The 19,069-nt window shown below is 36.5% G+C and overlaps 1 protein-coding gene across 1 annotated transcript in view; it reads right to left on the bottom strand.

Annotated features, from left to right (window-relative positions):
• Nucleotides 1-7,235: 7,235 nt before the first annotated feature.
• SKAP2 (src kinase associated phosphoprotein 2) overlaps nucleotides 7,236-19,069 on the bottom strand; it is a 163,568-nt gene continuing 151,734 nt past the window's right edge. The window contains exons 12-13 of the mRNA XM_065939120.1: nucleotides 10,064-10,165; nucleotides 7,236-9,713 (exon numbers count right to left, since the gene is read on the bottom strand). Coding sequence (XP_065795192.1) covers nucleotides 10,073-10,165 — 93 coding nt within the window. The 3' untranslated portion in view covers nucleotides 7,236-9,713; nucleotides 10,064-10,072. The remainder of the gene's footprint in view (nucleotides 9,714-10,063; nucleotides 10,166-19,069) is intronic.

The following is a 19,069-nucleotide window of genomic DNA, read 5'->3' as shown; positions in this document are numbered from 1 at the left end:
ATAAATCTTGTATTGGATATCTCACTACACAGCATTAGACCACCTTTAATGACTGTAACTGGCTTTTAATATCTAGTGTGTACATGGCAATCTATTTCTGACTAAGAGTAAATTACAGCAGAATATTAGGGAAACTCTTCCTTCACCCTTCAAAGAAAAAAACCTCTTGAAAAACAAAATTTTACAAGTAGTATTTGTTTTAGATGAGAGACTTTTCAATGTGTGTTGAAAGAGAAAAACCTCGTTTAGAGAGAAATATCTCTCTTAAGCAGTCTCAAACCAGATTAATGGATTAAAATTGCACACTTGAATAATTTGACTAAATTTAAAATCTCTACATGGCTCTCTTCCATTAATTTTTTATCCTTCATACTAATCTTTAATGTGTTGCTCTGATATGGTTTTCATATTTCCAAACTGAGCTAAAATGGAAATGACAGATTTTCAGTTATATAAAAATAGCAATGAAGTGCCAGGAAAAATACATTGTGAACAAAATAATCTTTAGAAAAGATATGAAAGGAGAATATTTTTCAAAGCATGATATGGATCCAATAATAGAAGCATATTTGTGGCAATTATATAAATTTTTAAAATTTGAAAACTGCTTAAAAATTAAGGCACTAAATGCTAAGCTATAGTGTGTTTTCAGCCTTAGTATATTTCCATTAGAATTAAACTGTAATCAATATAGAGTATTTATTGCTATAATTCACTGCCTCAGAGGAAGTAAAGGTTGGTATGCTTAGAACTCAAAATTCTCTCCTATCTTTTAGGAAAAGGGGAAAAAGTTTTAGGAATGGACTGATCTTTACTTTAATCACAGTTACTACACTGTACCATATTCCTTTACCAAAAGAGTATAGTAATGAAAATACATTATGAAAGCAATAATTTTCTAGTAAAGTTTAAGATGGCAAAATAAACTTCCATTATAGGAAACAAATAATAACAGGTATGTAATATGACTATTTTTAAGTTAATGGAACTGATTAATGGCTCAAAAGAATCAAGGAATACTACAAAGCACTATTTTAAAGAGAAATGCTAAAAATTAACTCCATACCATAATGACATTATCAAATACACTATTGGAATTATATATAGCATAACATTACAGATGGTAATTGCTAGGCTAAATAATGGAATCATTCATGATGCTGTATGATAACAAATATATTTAATAATCTTAAATAAACTCAAACTTACTCTGATATCCATACTTCTAAGTAATTCAAGACATGAGAAATGAATTTTTAAAAAATCAGATCATGAAAGCCATTATTATTTGAAGGAATATGCTCAATTTTTTTAGATAATTTAAATTATTTAAGAGTCTTTTGCATTTTTTATTAGCTTTGCCTAAAGTTATAACATTAAAGCATTAAGGTTACATGTAATGAGGTTTCTGCTTTGCCCTTATTTCTAAGTCCTATATTTTCACAAACTACAAATGAAAATTAGTGCTAAATTAGAAGGCTAATTTGATCAAACAAAATTGTCTCATTCTTAGATATGCATCTGAAGAAAATATTTAACCACAAAGTATGTACTTACAGGCAAACAATCACAGATAACATCTGGGAGAAACAGTTCATAGAGGGAGTGGATATCGGTCTAATGTACAAACATTTTCCTTAAGGTGTCTGCTAAAAAAAATTCTCTGCTAATTCCAACCAACTACACACAATACTTAACCAAAGTCTATGATTCAGATGGATGGTTTAAACAGCAAAAGTTCATTTAAAAAATTCACAGACAGAAGTAACATCTTTGCTTTAGAAACCTCCAGTAAAGAAAATGACCATAGAGAGTTTGGAAACCAATCAATGGCTTGATTCAAAAATGTATTTAATATTATAGAGGAATTTAATCCCAAACTCCTCTAGGATGTCTGACATTAATGCTCATTAGAAAGTAACAAAACCAACAGCTCACTAACATTACTACAAGCAGCATTATAGCTAATACTGAGCATTAAAAAAAAAAACTTTTTATCCTTGCTTGCTTTTGGTGTGAGGGAGAAATTTTTATTTCCACCAGTCGTTGTATATCTGTTTTCATATCCTCCAATTCAGAAAAGCCATGTTTACACTGTTTTGGGGTTTTTAAGGCACTTTCAAATATAATCTCACTTAAGCATAACCACACCCTGTGAGGTAGACAGAACAAAGCTGCTGGTATTTTGCAGGCGAGGAAACTTATTCTAGGACACAATGTATTCGGGAACTGAAACTAGAAATTTTGCTTGACTTCAATTCCAGTGATCTTCTACTACCCACTCTCAGTTGAACACCACTGGTACAGCCCTGCTCCTGACTAAAGGTAAAGGGTACTTTCTCCTAAGGGATAGGGATATAATTTCTCCTAAAGAGACAGAATATAATTCCAGAATTGTATTTACTATGATTGGCAGCAACTCTGTGAATATGCTCACATTACTCATGCACATTTCTTTGGTTCCCCTCGCAATTCAGTAGCTATAAGCATTTCAGAAAACTTCAAAAAATGTATTTTTTCATCTGAACTAGCATTGAAACCCTTGCACTGGCCTTCCCTTCTGCACATTAAAATATATGAGAAGGAATCCCAGTTTGCTTCCCAGGTAGTCTCCTACGTTCAGACGTAACAAAGTCAGAGAATATTTCCTTTTATGTCTTGGGACACTGGTACTGATCGAACTTGCTAAGAATCATACAAGGAGGAGGCTACCTGGGGCTATTTCTTTCCTGAGTTTATGTCCTATCTATTTCTCTTAGGCTAAGAGTCTGCCTGGGAAAGACTGTCGAAGTCTATGCTTAAAATGCCCCTAGCATACTGTTGGCACTTAAATGTAATTATTCAAAATGGAATCATTTAATTAGATAGGAAGAGAAATAGCAAGTCTTGAGACAATAATAAAGAATAAAGAAATATGCTGACCAACTGAAGCAAAGCAGCAGATACACACCGACGCGCACTCACAAAAGAGTTACATTTCAGCTTTTCAACTCAAGGCGCACATAACGGGATACACATACGGTTATACGCCTTGCTTTTGCTGGGTTCATAGAAAACAGAGACCACGACTGATATCCATAACTTGCTAGAGGGATAAGAATTACCTGTCTCATGCCTCATATGACTTGGGAAAGCCGGGGCAGGAGGAAAGTGGTGGAAGGCAATGGAAGCAGGGAGCGATGGAGACTCCACAGGCCACAGATGCTTGAACAGGGAATTAGGGATGAGTCATGTATCCATCTAGATGGGACAGGTTACTTTACACCAGCAAAATCTACTTGGTGGGAGACCAGGACAACGTGAAGTCATTTACTCCCTGTCCTTTAGAAGCATGATATTATGGGTATCAAGCATGGAAACATTTCAGGGTACTCTATGGAGTCAAATACACCCTGGAAACTGACCCTCAGCGCACCCTCTTCTTTTGGGCTATGAAACGGCCAACACCTCAGGGTGCACTTTAGATGATGAGAAAGTCCAACCTTATCTTCCTCTGGCTAAATTCCAGAGCCCGCTAATGAATGTTAGTTCTTAACTTCTGCCCTCCCACTTCCAGCCCCCAACCACACTGAGGTACAAAGACTTAAATTTTTTTGTTGTTCACAAAACACAACAGAACACTATCATGTTATGAAGGCTTGCACAAGGCACCATGGTAGATGCCTAAGGGATTAGACTTCATACTCAGGTGCCAGATATTCCAATAAAAGTTCTCCTTAAGTAAATTCACATCTCAACAAGTAAAAAATGTCTTAGGTCAGACACTGCCAGCATCTCTTACAAAATTACTTAAGTTTTATCATGAAGTTTGCTTATTGATTGTAAAGGGCTGAACAATTTAATATTTTTTAAACTGGTTTTTAGAAAAACTTCTCCATTTAAACACCACCCCACAAAAAGCAGCTAACTGAAAACTTTGAGACAGAAGCTGCCAGCTTTGAAGTCCTCTCCAAGGCTTCCTTGCCTGCTCAGTGTCCTTGAGCTTGACTTGAGGAGATGGAAAGAATAGAAAAGATTGCTCGAAAAGGTCTCTTTGGCATTGTGTCCTCTCTCAACTCTCCGCTGCCTTGACTTTCTATTTTCTATACTGGAGGCTCACAGACAGCAATGATTTAGCATTGAAGTTTCTTCTCCATTGTGAACTAACTGCTTGGGGTTCAACAGTCACCACGGTCTGCTTTACAACTACAGAAGATAAATTCCGGCTGTCCAATTCTTGAACTATTCTTTTCACACTCCAGACTATTTTATAAGAATGGTGCCATCATCAGTGGTCAATAGGTTTTAATGAGTGTCTACTATATGCAAAGATTAGAATTAAGTATTTGGTCTGAAGTTACTGCAGTATTGGGAAACAGAATGGCACTGAATTCAAGGGAGGGAGGCTGGGTAACTTGTTAGCCCTGGACCTTGGGACAAATTGTTTAACCTCAGTTTTCTAATCAGGAAAATTGGAATAAACAACAGAATTTGCCTTCTAGGGTTTTTAGAAGGACTGAATGAAAAGGACACAGCATAACAAGTAGTAAACCCTCAGTTCATATTAGTTGTTGCTATTACCATCTTAAATTATTTTCATCATTTTGACATGACAGTGAAAGAACACAAGGTTTTCTAAGTGGGCTCCTAAGGGAGCTGGGGAGGGGAGACAGTGAATGGGAATCTGCTTATTTGTTGGAATTTTCTCTTCCTCCAAAGCAGTCACGTTTAATTGGCATACATTGGTAGCATTAATTTTCTCCTTTGAGAGTACCTGTGTAACAGTTTCCTCAAACAAGAACTAAATTGCTGCTCAAGCCTCAAAACGGCACCTGCTTTTACTCCAGCAGGAATGATGTTTTTCTATTACAAAGCTGAGGTCAATAAACAGAAAACACAAGTGCTGTTCTATATTACCTCTCTGAGTAATGGATAATAAAAAAAATGGAGTGAAAATAGAAGAGAAACCTAAGAAAACACTTTCCAAGGTTCCAATATTAAGAAACACACTTACCAGATAGGCTTTTGAGGCAATTTCTATTTTCACATCTTTGCACATATTCACAAGATTTTTGACTGCTCAACTTCCACCCCCTTTCCCAACCTTACAGACCTAGGCTGAGCACTGGTACTGCTACAGCAGCTCTCTGCACCTGCGGATCCTTTCATCTCGGGACTCAGAGCACTCAAGTTAACATAAACACACAACTTAAAAGAAATAGGAAATCAAAGTTTTTTAAAAAGACAAAAATTGAATTATGGTTGGACCTGGCAACAACTGTGAAACTTCCCACTTTCAGAAATTCCTTTTTGATTCATTCAAGGCAACAGCTAGAATGCTTCCAAGATCAGAAAGCTTCTCTGATATTGCCCAAGTGGATGCAGGGAAGCAGTGATGTGGGGAGTGTAACTAGATGACTTGCCCCACGCTGCCTATGCTGCCTGTAACTTCTCTGAAAGAGTGAAAACGCTGAATCTAGGAAAGGAACGGAAGAAACATTTCAAAACTGGCTGCCACGTTCAACTTTCCTGTTACTCACCATCTCGCTCAATTCTGTTACCAACAATCTAATCCAATTCACTTATTGATGGTATAATGAGGACAATGAAATTGCTTTTAAAGAATCAGTACACGGGACTGATTTTTTTTTTTTTTTTTATTAAAAGAACGCTGTCAGTCAGAAAGTGGATGAACTAAATGATAAAAGGATTTTTCTCCATCAGGTATAAAGAAGTCAAGCTCTTTTTTTCTTAAATCTCAGATACTGTGGGGCGGCACACTAGTTAATTAACAAACATTTACTGGATACACACCATATACTCTGAAGTACCATGCCAGCAATAAATCATGTTTCTGATCAAGCAATGATAGGGCAGATTCTGCTAAGGAAAACAAGAAAAAGCCCCTGGAAAGTAGTGTTAATGAAATGTCATTGCAGGTTACAAAATTACAAATAGTTGTGTAAATATTTATTTCATCATAAGTAAAATGTTACATTATCAGAGGTCCTAACAAATATTCTCAAAGAGTTCAACTACAAGGCAGTGGATGATGATGTTGGCTGAAGCTGAGGATGTCCAGAAATTGCTTGTTCCCAATCCAGAGGATCAACTGTTTAAGTTACGCATCTGAATGTAGGTTACATTCGTAGAGAGATAATTTAATAATATATACCACTTATTTCTCTGAATTTCAGAATACTCAGGATTTTTCAAACTAAGCCATTTTAACAAATGTTTTTATGTTATATATCGATTACATTCCTTCAAGCTCTGAGTGAACCTATGTTTTCTCTGGTATGGTCATATTTTAATATTCACCACCTCTTTCTTTACCATATGGATTGCTCTTCAATATCCTTGAGTCTACTGAACTCGAGAAGTAAAAGTGACCTCTATGCAGTTTGTGTCTATCAATTTGTTCAATAACTGAAATATAAATAACTGATTTATCTGAAATGTAGAAGTACTTTGCATGATTCAAAAATTCGTACAATGCTTTACTCAGTCTCACTGATGAAGTTCAAGATTTTAAACTACATGTATGTTAGGGTAAGTTTTCTTATAGTGGCTGAACTACAAATCTGGATCTTTAATATATAACATATATAACTCAGCTCTAGGTTCTATTTTTAATCATGACCATGGCTGGGGGTAGGAACCAGACTCTATGAAGTGAGTACCAACAGCTTACACTGAAGAAATCATAGGAAAAGTGGCATCATAAGAACTACAAGAGTTTTGTCTAGAAATATTTAGAAACGACTGAATGGAATCTCTAAGACTATATTCAATACCAATAGCAAAAAAACCTCCATATACAGAGATTTCACCTACAGATGGCTGAAAAGTGATTTTCTATGATCCCATAATACTTTATATAATTATCTGTAATTAAATTAGCACAAGATAAAAATAATCTACTTAAAATAATATAAAGTATTCAAAACAATTGCTAGGCGAAACAACATTCTTTTTCATAAAAGGAACTGTCATATATAACCAAGTGGCAAAACAGAATGGAGTGAGCTGTGGTTAAATGTAAATCCTATAGCAATGAAGTCATTTGTATTATCCTTACTTCTTTGAATAAATTCAGATGACAGTCCTATTTCATTTCTTCATTCAGTTTGGAGGCCAGATGGCATTAGAATCATTTACTTCACCTTGTTGTGCTTAATTACTACAATCAACACACTATTTTCCAAATTAATCATAACAAAGTAATTTCATTAGTAACACAGCAGGCTGTTGAATTATTAGCATCATAACAGTTTGCAAACAATTAAACTTTATTTGAACCTTAAAAATTTGCAGAGTGGAACATTATTGTAAGATCTAATGGCAATAGAGTACAAATTCAGTACAGAGCAAATAATCAAGCAAAATGCTATGTAAAATATGACTTACAATCACCTTTGAAAAAAATTAGCTCTCTAAATGTTCATAGAAAAACAAATAAAAGCTAAGCAAACATAATGGGAACATAGCAATTAGCATATTTTCTAACAAGCAATGTTGTTTAAATTCACATTAATGATATTATGATGATCTTAGAAAGTGTGTGATATATTGTCAAGGGTGTAAAGAAAACTTTCTCCCTCCTACGATACAAACGATTTCACCAGATGAATTTAAAGGAGTCATGAGTTGAAAGTAATGATTGTTTTTCCTGTCATTCCAATTAAAATTTTTTTGTTTCTTTTCTCATCTCCCACCTGTATGCAACTAAAAAGGAACAAAGGGCAGAGGAGCTCTGGACACAAGTTAATACTTTTTTTTTCTGTATTGTCACCATTCACAGAGACTGTCTGGCATCAGTTGGCAAAGGACTCCCTCTCCTGGATTAACTGTAAAAGGAGGCAGTAATCTTCTAAATACTTTACATTTGGAGTGAGTCCCTGCCGGAGTGGGGGAGGGGTTTCCAAGTGGGTTCCTCTGCAATGAAAAGCTGCTGCCATCTACTGGCCCAGGACTAAAATCTTCACTTGGATCAGAAGCACAAAACGTATACCTTACAAGGAAGTCTATATTTACGGTGGAACCCACAATTGCTTTCACTTTTCAATCTCTCAGGTCTTGAAAACAATCCACTACATTCATCCTTGGTTGTCTCACTTTTGCCAAGACGATTTCAATCTATTCCAATGGTTCTATATTAGAACAAGTTTAACAAGTGCACAAATTAATTTCTGAAAACTTTAACTTGATAATGTCTAATTAATTGATATAAACTAGAATTTACCTACAATCTCCCAAATTAATAGATATATTTTTATATGTGAAATCAGATAATCACATGAAGGTGATAATCACATGGGTTAGGGAGGGGCTAACAGTAAAATATAAACTCTGAAATATTATTTATAGATAATTTTTATAAATAATAGAGGTTTTTAAATATTATCAACTCATTTGCATGTTTAGGATCTTTATCTTTAAAGCAAAGATCTGAAAAGTTCCATAAAAGTAGTATCTTCTAATCAATGATTCATTATTAGCAGATTATATTTACTCCAAATAATTATCCAATCAGTAGTATATTTTGATATATGTACATCACACTGGTACCTTGTAGACATTTAAAATACCTTTGATTTCAACCATACGTAAAAAAGTAATACTATAACTCCACAAACCTTGCTCTGGAGTACAACATACACCTCCTGTGTCAGACTGACACCAACCTTCCACTCACCTGTTGGTACATGTTCCCACCATGATTTCCACACCCTCCTCTCTGAGCCTTCCTTCTCTTCTCATTGCTTTGAGAAGTTCAGAGCTGTACTTCTCAAGTCTGTACTAGTAGTTTTGTGGTAGGACTTTAATAGCATAGGAAGGATCAGGCAAGGTAAAAGTACTCGGTTATGCCTTCTGATTTTGAAAATACATTGAGATTCTTTATGCCATTTCATTCGTGGCAGAATAAGGCCTCACGTAAATTTTTTGTTTTATTAAATTTAAAGAAAACTACAGTAGAAAATGTTGGCAAGCCCATTATATAACCAGGGTATTTATTACTGGTAAAGGGCTTTGTACAAACCATGATTCTGGTCTGCACATGTGTTGCAGAAGGTGATAGCAACTATCATTTGCAATTCTACCATTTTTCTTTCTCATGGCTATATTTAACATAAAGTAAACTTGCCAATCAGTAAAAATTCTTCCATGAAAACATGTTACTACTGTGTGAAAAATAAATACTAAGTTGACTCATCTACAAAGTTTTAACAAAGCTACATTCTTTAGATAGCATTTATCAAAAACTTGTGAGATATATTCTATCAAAGTTTCTTGAAATTATATTTTACATTCTAAAAACATTGATATCCAGTATTAAGAGAAATTACAACTCATACTAGTAGCAGCAATGACTGTGATACATACAAAACAGTGCTGAATTCCTCACATAAATCAAATGAGTAAATAAAAACTATTGATTTATTTCTTTGCAAAATAGCAACAGGTTTAACTGTACTGCTTACTTCTAATTTACATTAATATCCTTCATTTAATTTCACATCAGAGGAATATTATAATGAACGCATAAAACAACAAAGACAAATGATGCTCAACAAAACAAAGAAAGGTTATGAACTGTCATTCATGCTTTTACAGTGATTCTCAATCCAAAAGATTTGCAGACTAGCAGAGGAATCTTCCTTTTTTGCGAGCAGAAAGAGAAAGCTGCATTTTAATTTTTCTCTTCAGACAAAATGTTGATTTTTCCCTGCCTAGAAAAAAACGACATGTTTAGCCAAGGGAAGAAAATGAATGTTTACTCAATATTTTGTCAGTTCAACTCCTCAGAAAGACCATAAGAGTGGTATTTTACTAGAGGCGGAGGTTGTGAAAACAGCTGGTTATTAACAAAGGGACTCTAAGTAATCTATTTCCAAAGTAAATTCTATGAAGTTATTTTAAAAAAACTAAACCAGATTTTGTAAAACAAGATAATGATTTGGGAGTATAATCTTTGTGTTATCAGAAAACTACAAAGACTTTTTAAAAAGCAAAGACTCATAACGCAGAGACCAAGAGAACATATGAGCTATTACAGAATATTGGATTAAAATGTACTTACCCAGGACTCTCAAATATCATACATCTCCATTATGTAGGCTTTCGGCACCAAGCCAATGGCTCCCTTCATTTCTCCTACCCACCAGCCATATCTATTGTATTCCTAATTGAAAACAATATGCAATATTAACCTTTAGACTGGTGTAAGTACAATGTCCTTTGTATGCAACTTCTTAGAAATGTTATTTCTTTTTATAAAGTTATAAGAGCTTAGCTGCAAATTGAAACATTTTAATCTTTTTTGTTTCCGGACACTTTAAAAATGCTGTTAGGCAAAGATTTAAATTAACGTATAAGACAAAGCCTGTTTATTTCATGGTGCAGAATAGAAACAGTCACTTAGGATAGGAACCTGGTAAATGAAACTACATAAGGAAATGGGCTCTCTGGGCCCCTCTCCCTTCTCTCTCCCCATGTCTGTCTGTCTGTCTGTCTGTCTGTCTGTCTCTCTCTCTCACACACACACACACACACACACATACACACAGCCTGGGGGACACCTTTTTATATGCAAACCACAGTGTTAGAGGCTCCTAGATCACTGCCAGGATCCTTGGGAAACTATCTTTGCCTTCAAGGAGCTTATCATCTAGCAAGGACAGCATTTATTTTTTTTCTCTCACAATAAATGACTTAATTCCTAGTTAAACTCATACAACCAAAAATGATTTAGAATGTAGAAGTATGCTCTTTCTCAGGAAAATGTAATACATGAGTGTAGCCATTTTAAACAGATAAATTAGAGAATTAGGAAACACTAATAAGATATCCCCAAACTGGCTTTCCAACAGAGTTCATAAAAGGGTTCCTTTTCAGAAGCTTCCTGAAGGCATTTATTGTTCCTCTGATTGATCACAAACTACATTAGGTAAAGGATGAGTAGAAGGAATTTAAAGGTGGCGTTAGATTCACCCTTATGGGGAGGATCAATAGAAAATAAAAGTGTCTCAAGTTATAATGGCAAAATATTAATCCAGCTGTAAGAAAAAGTGACTGATGAGTCACTTTCGCATTTATTTTGCTTGTGAGCTGAACCTGGGCCTCCTTTTCTTCCCTTTGCTCCACTGAAGACACACCACTGGCTCCAGGCATCGTGAAAACTGTACCTAATGTTCATCTTTCTGCCAGATTGACTAATGTATTTTTATCTGAAATTTATTTATGTTTAGTGGGATACAAACAAAGTAAAATGAATTACAAGTTTCAAGAATAATATCTTCCAAAAGCAATACTCTGAAAAGGCACCACAGGACCCAAATTTAATTTTTCATAGAAGATAAATTTTTAAAATCAATCCCCAAAGTAATTCAATAGGCTATGATTTCCAACATCTGAGTCATAGATAAATGTGCATATGCATATCAGGTTATATGTGGGGAGGGAATGTTAATACCCAGGACAGACTTAATGTTTGTATTGATGACTAACTATTATATTGTATTGTATTGATGACTAACTATGCTATTGACCATCAGAAAGGAAAATCATACAATTCTTCCATACAAATGTAGAAATTCCTAGGTGTGTACTGATATGTAGTCTATCAGTAAAGAGATTATAGGATTAAAATCTATAAGTACTTTTAAAACAATGGGATGTATCAGAATTAGGTTTTTTCTGTAACAATAAGATGGAAGGAAAAGGCTGGGGAGAGGAAGGGAAGACCTGATTCTAATGAGGGCACAGTTCTGGTTTATGAAACAGTAGACTCAAGATTTTAAGTTCAAAAGTTTCCTGATAAGTGTGAACTTAGTTGACAAAATTCTCTAAACAATGAAAATAGTTTGAAGCCCGGAATTCAATGATAATGACTATAATCTGTGCAGAATATATTTATCAGAAGAAAATACCAACTTACTGAAAGCTATGATTAGCAACCATTATATCCTAATAGGTACCTAATAAAACTGCCCTTTTCAATTTTTAAGGCAATGAATACAATTAGAGCTTAATGCTTAACAAAACAAATGTATTTCACCTTGCAGAGGCCAAAGGCCCATAGTGTAAGATTTCAAAATGAATACTTAACAGAGTAAGTCTAAGTGTGAAAGCTCTTATCCAATGGCTATCTAAGTTGTTCCCAACTGATTATTTGGAAAGTGTAAAGGAACTAGGCCCCCAGAGGGTGGAAACAGAAAAAGAATACATTTAGTGAGACGGTACAGTATGACTCAATCCTGCCCTCAGAGAATAGCCCGCAATCTGGATTTCAATGTTTAGATTCAAGTTATAAACCAGAAAATTCATACTACTTTATAATATTCTGCTTTGAAATTATAATCTGTACTCTCAATTAAGTACGTATTATTGTTCTCAAAAAACTCACTCGCATTCAAATTTAAGAAACTGATTTCCAACAAATCACTTCAACAAAGGTCTTCACACATGAGAAAATTTTACATGACAGTAACTGAGAAGATTCATTAAATAGAGTATAGTAGTAAACATCAGAGGAGTTTATTCAGCTGTAAACACATCCCTTAAAAGTCACATTCTAGGAAAAATATAAGTTTTAGGCTAAAATAATCCTAAATGCTTCACTTAATTAATTTAAAATAATTGAAAAGCCTATGAAATATACACCTTGTAGGAGTACTCTAAAATATCACAGGTTTAAATCAGAAAAGAGTAAAAATAAAAAACCAGAATGTTTATTACTCTACATTTGTAAAGAATTCCATATAGCACTCCTGTGTGGAATTAAGAGGTAAGATAAAATATAGTAAGGTAAAAATCTAGTAGGCAAATTTATGGATTTACACTGCAGCCATTAGAGTATGTCAGTGAGACTGCAAACACAGACGCTTTTACTTTTATCATTACTATCCTCTGTATGAGCCTCCTGAGCAACATGAATCCCAATTAAACCATTTGCAGCCTATAAATTGGAATGAAGATGCTTCTTGGAGTACGGTATCCTAAACTTCAGCCTGCAGATTCAATAGCACACATGATTTTCTTGGGAAGAAGAAAATATGCCTTCCTCTGCCTTCCCTGGTTGCTGCCCCCAAACAAATGTGATTATGAATGATGTATTACTTACAGTGGAAAATAATGCAATCCATACAGTGTTGTCCTGCTGTCCACATACTAACTGAAGTGCTGGTTTAAAAGTCACAGGTGGGTCATGAAAACAACAACAACAACAACAAAAAAACAGCCCTCAAACCTCATCTTGTTAATAAACAAAAAATAAAGAGACAAAAATCATACCAGGCTGCCATCTAAATCTCTGAAAGGTTAGGGAGCATCATGTCATCTTGATGGCACATGAACGAGATCTCAGGTACAAGAAGGTCTGCCATCTGGTATCCTTCACCCTCTGCAGCTCTTAACATCAACTGAAATGCTAACATAGGCAAGTGACTGTACTTCAGGAGGACTGATAAAATAATGAAGAGTCCTTTAATCTACAGGAAACCATTCTAGTCAATTTATAAGAAATATTGCATCCCTTTGTAGGACGTGTAATTATTTTCTATTAATCATGTGCTATAAAGCTACATTATGCGGTTATTCTGTTATCACTAGAAAGAGGCCTGCAGTCAGCTTCTGACAATGTTAGGTAATTACTAACACAAAGCTTCTTTCTCCTCCCGCGGTAATGCTATCAAGATCCAGAGGTGTAGTGATGCTTAGTGTATAAAAATAGTACTCAGAAGAAATTCAATATCTGTAAAATGGATGGCTTCAAGGCAAAAATGTAATGTGGCAGTCACAGAAGCAAAAGCACCAAACTTGCCCAGTAATTCGAGAAAATAATGAGAAAGCAACCCTGAGCAGTTGGGATCCAATGCCTCCGTTTTCAGTTTTCACATCATTAAAAGAGTGTTTATTTTGTAGTTAAAATTTTATGCCCCAAATAATCATTTTAAGCAATAAATTAAGGTGATTATGTAAAAAGGTAGGAAAAAAGGACTAGTTTTGATAAAAAATAGAGATTTTATCCAACACAATAGCAAAGGTATGTCTGTCTGTGTTTAATTATTAACTAAATCTTCTCTCTCTGCTGTTTTATTTTACACTTAAATAAGAACCCCCCTGCCCCAATAAGACCCCAGCATTTCCTTAAATCCTTTTCAGCACCATGATTCTCATCTCTCAAGCATGCTAATCCACTTTCTACAAACCACATGGTAAAAGAATGCTGCCTTTAACAGAAACTTGGAACCTTAATAAGATTTTGTGATGTACCACCCCTTTCAGAAAGGAGTTACCAATCTATCTGAAAGCAACAGGTGTTAGAAAGGTTAAAAGACTATATTCCTTTCTCCAAACATATATCTGTGCTTAAAAGCATACCAGTCTTGTGCAGAAATAAAGGTAATTTTATTCACAAAATATAAACTACACTGAGTTTCAGAACGAGTGGACTTTACCATTGTTTTCCAACTATTCACTGTGATACTTTCAATTTTTCAAATTTTTCGTGAACACTGTGGTATCATGAAAACTAGGTAACTATTTAAAATATGGAAATATTTTTTCTTCAAGGCTACCTCTTCAATCTCTTCCTTTTTACTGTTTCCGATTAGAAACTTGATAAGAATCATTTCTTGAAAATCCATCATTTCAAAAGTTCTCTTAAAATGCACAACAGGAACTTAACAACCTCGACATTTTACTATTATTATCTACACATTAATTGCTTGACTCCTAGTCTCATAACCTCATTCCTTAAATGAGCAAATGGACACTAACAATCTCTAAGCTCCTCCATTATGTTTGAAAATCACCATTCATGAACCTGCTTTAACACCCTAAGTCTCTTAGAAACTTACAGAAACCAACCTCATTACTTAATAATTTACTACACAGCTGTGAGTCTGAGTTACTCTAATTCAAGGAATTCCTATTTTTTTTCTCCAGGCACAGCAAATCCATTTTTAAAGCAAGAGAGATAGAAGACAAGCAAGAAAGGTGATAGTAAGGACTTAATTCCTGTGATCAATTTTAGTTTATGTTCCAGAGTCAAGACATATTTAATTCAAATTTCTACCCAGTCAACATTTATAATACCATAAAGTAAAAACTGATATGCAGACTGATGATTTGTAGATACCGTTAGGCAAAGAAAGAGCACATCGCGCTCGCAGATGGCCTGGGAACTCCGTGTATACACCAACCAATACACGACTGTGTAACTGTCCTAGTTCAGACCTCCATCACCTCACCCTGGATTACTGTGTCGACGACTCTGCTTCTCTATTCTTCCTAGAAATTGCTTTTGTCAGCTTACTTGGCTGCTCAAGAATGTATACTAACCACTGCCCCATCCAATGCATTAACTACAAACCCCTCAGCTTGCTTTCTTCCTACCCTGTGGGATGAAAGGGCATGGATGCGGAGGCAGCCACATCCTCCTCCCATCGCTCTGGTCCTGAGGCCCAACCTTGCACGCTGTACGCAGTCCCGCCTCTGTATGAGCTGCTCCCTTCCCAGGCGATGTCTACCCTCCCTCATCCAAAACCTATCTAGTGACTAAAGCCTGACTCAGGTTATCCAGATTTCATCAACTTTTCTTTGAATTATCTAACCCATACTTATATCCCCCATTTCAAGCTGAGTAGGTATTCGTCAGTGGAGTTTATGTACTTTAGCTTTGTCCCTTCGACTAATAAGTACGAACTCATTGAGATCATGGCAATGTTTAACACTTCGTCTGTGTGCCCCACACTCCAGGACATGTAAATGATGTTCAATAAATATTTCCTGCATGATGAGACATGCTTTCTCTTCATTTTGGATGATACACCAGTTGACTGTTCTACATGTTTTCTTAAGACGTGTCATTTCCAATAGGAGTATCGTTTCTTTGTGTACACGGGACATACTTGAAGAATTTTAGTGATGACTAAACAAATATTTGTTCTGAAGTATGTTTAGCTTCACAATTTGTTGTTTCTACTTATGGCTGGTTGTTGCCTATCACATTTTCCAATGTGCTGTATAGGATATCTTGTCTAAAGAGCCTAAATTTCACTTACAGAAAGAAAGACACCCATTCCCCTGCAGAACTGAGACCACATAATTCTAGTTCTTTGAAGAAATAGCTTCAGTTGAATTTACTGTAAGTACTGAAGAGGTTAAGACAGAAGCCTAAAAGGCAGAAACAGTTTGGCACATCTGATGGAAAGCCTCCTGTTTTTTCAGTTTCTTTTTCTTGTGATTATTTTTTCAGAAAATATAGAGTCTCTAGCTTGTTACTAACTAGGTATGTGACCTTAGGCAATCTCCAGGTTCTTTAAGGGAAAATTGTTTTCACATATATATCACTTTTGAGACTCCACAATAATTCAGTTAGATACTTAACATAAATTAATGTCTATTTATTATACACTTTGGAGAAGGCAATGGCACCCCACTCCAGTACTCTTGCCTGGAAAATCCCATGAACGGGGGAGGCTGGTGGGCTGCGGTCTATGGGGTCTCAAAGAGCCAGACACGACTGAGCGACTTCACTTTCACTTTTACGCATTGGAGAAGGAAATGGCAACCCACTCCAGTGTTCTTGCCTGGAGAATCTCAGGGACGGCAGAGCCTGGTGGGCTGCCGTCTATGGGGTCACACAGAGTCGGACACAACTGAAGTGACTTAGCAGCAGCAGCAGCATTATACACTTGGACCCTCACAGAACTTTTTTTGGTTGCTAACTCATGTCCAACTCTTTTGCAGCCCCATGAACTGTAGCTCCCCAGGCTCCTCTGTCCATGGGATTTCCCAGGCAACAATATTGAAATAGGTTGCTGTTTCCTTCTCCAAGGGATCTTACCGAGCGAGGGATCGAACTCGCATCTCCTACACTAGCAGGCGGATTCTTTAGCACCGAGTCACCTGGGAAGCCCTTCACAGAATTACCTCTATGGAATCTCTTATTATATTATATTTTCATAAATTTTTTTGTCTGAGGGCAATCTGACCCTGTCATTCTTATTACATAAAGTTTCTGTGGTCAGATAATCAGTGAAGATTCTAGAAATTCATCTCATTTTTTTTTAAATAGCCAGTGCTGGAAAAAGCCAAGCTTCCTCCTTTACGATTAACATTAGCTCCTTGTCTCTCCCCTTTCCAGTCTGACTGCCAAGAAGCTCAGGAAGTTCAAGAGCAGAAACTCCATTGTCTTTTAAGATCTCCATAGAGGCAGTCTTTTTTCCATTCGTCTTTTATTTATTTTCCTCCAATTATGTGGAGCCTTAAGATCTATAAAGTTAGCACTAAGGTTCCCCTATCTCTATGATTCTAAATTCTTTCAAGAAGTTCAGGATTATTTCCTATTTTTAACAATATTTTCATAAACATGTATTAAACATCTTTCTGTCATGATGTTAGATATTGGGATTCAAAAATACTTAACACACAGTATCAACCTCAAGGAATTGAGAGAGGCAAATGAATAATCCCAGTCACAGCCCACTTACTTAGGTGGAGCAAAATGGAAAGAGCAAAGCCTTCAGAGTCAGATCTGCATTGATTCCAGGAGAAGGTACTCCCTAGCTGGTATCCTCAGGTGATCTACATAATAAGCTTACTGAGCATTAGTTTTCTCATCTGCAAAATTATAATACTTATCAGAGAAGCAAAAACATACTGAGTGCCTAGAACAGAGTACTGGAGGTATGCAACGAGTATTTTTTAATCCCCTCCCTCTGCCTTCCCACTAACTGGTACAGCAAAATACCAGGACAATAAAAAACAGCATTTTGGAGCACGCTCTAAGCAACCTAGGTTTCCCTGGTGGCTCAGACGGTAAAGAATCCGCCTGCAATGCAGGAGACCTGGGTTCTATCCCTGGGTTGGGAAGATCCCTTGGAGGAGGGCATGGCAGCCCACTGCAGCATTCTCGCCTGGAGAATCCCATGGACAGAGGAGCCTGGTGGGCTGCAGTCCCTGGGGCTGCAAAGGGTCGGACACGACTGAGCGCAGCACACATAAGGCAGCCTGATTACAACGGGCTGTTCCAAAGGGAATCTGACCTTTAAAGGGGTACGGTGGGAGATGTCTTAAAGAATAAGAGTGTGCCATATAGACATTGAGTGGGCTCTTGATTTTTTTGTGTGCGGACAGAAGTGTATAACAAATCATGGATTTTTCCATTTAAGCTTTTTTTAAATTAACAACACGGTACTTTGCTTTACTGTTGCTCTGTTTTGTTTCTGAAAAGCCTTTGCTTATTCCATGCAGCATTAAAGCACGACAGGCCCTCCCTCCACTGCCATCTCTGGGTACCCTGCCTCTCTGACATAGCCCTCTGGTTTCTCCTTTACCCCTCAAACCACTACTGGGGCCTGATGGCCTGCCTCCCGTAGGCACCTTCCCCTTTCATCTGTCAATATTTTCCTGGAATGAAGGATGAGAGAACATTAGGAAGTACTGGGGCATGGTTTTTGCGAGTGGGTCACAAGAGGAGTCCCATGAGTGGGATGAGAACATCTGACGTAGTGTGTTTCCATACCCTGCTGACCACCACTAGGGAGAGCTGGGCCTGCCCATGAGACAGCGCCGTGCCCCGGTCCGCAAGATGCCCAGGTGGACAGCACAGAAACTAAATGCCATCAGATCTAAACGACCAGCAACAAGTACAAATGCTTCTCCTCCTCCCCCAAAGACTGTAACATATGATAACATTGGGGGGCTAGCTCAACATCACCATGAATATCCTATATTGAGATGTCCTAGTTACTCTTCGACAGATAACGTTTGGGGAACTAGCTCAATATCACCATGTATATCCTATATTGAGATGTCCTAGTTACTCTTCTGCAGGTGTTTGCTATTTATGGCACACCGGGTCAGACAGTCACAAAGGAAAAAACTAACTAAAGTCAAAAAGTAACTCTGCATTTCCCTCCGCCAGTAGAGCTCAGCAAGACTTGCATTTTATTTATTTTTCTGGTACATCTAAAGCCAAAATAGCCCTAGTAACAGAATCTTTACATTTTCACAATGCATAGCAAAAGATCAGTGAAAGTTACAATTCACCAATCACTGGAAAAAGTCATAGATACAA

Source organism: Muntiacus reevesi, chromosome 6 (genome assembly GCF_963930625.1).
Source record: "Muntiacus reevesi chromosome 6, mMunRee1.1, whole genome shotgun sequence".
Classification (NCBI taxonomy): Eukaryota; Metazoa; Chordata; class Mammalia; order Artiodactyla; family Cervidae; genus Muntiacus; species Muntiacus reevesi.
Note: the sequence above shows the minus strand (reverse complement) of the source record. Positions and strands in the feature narration are given on the sequence as shown.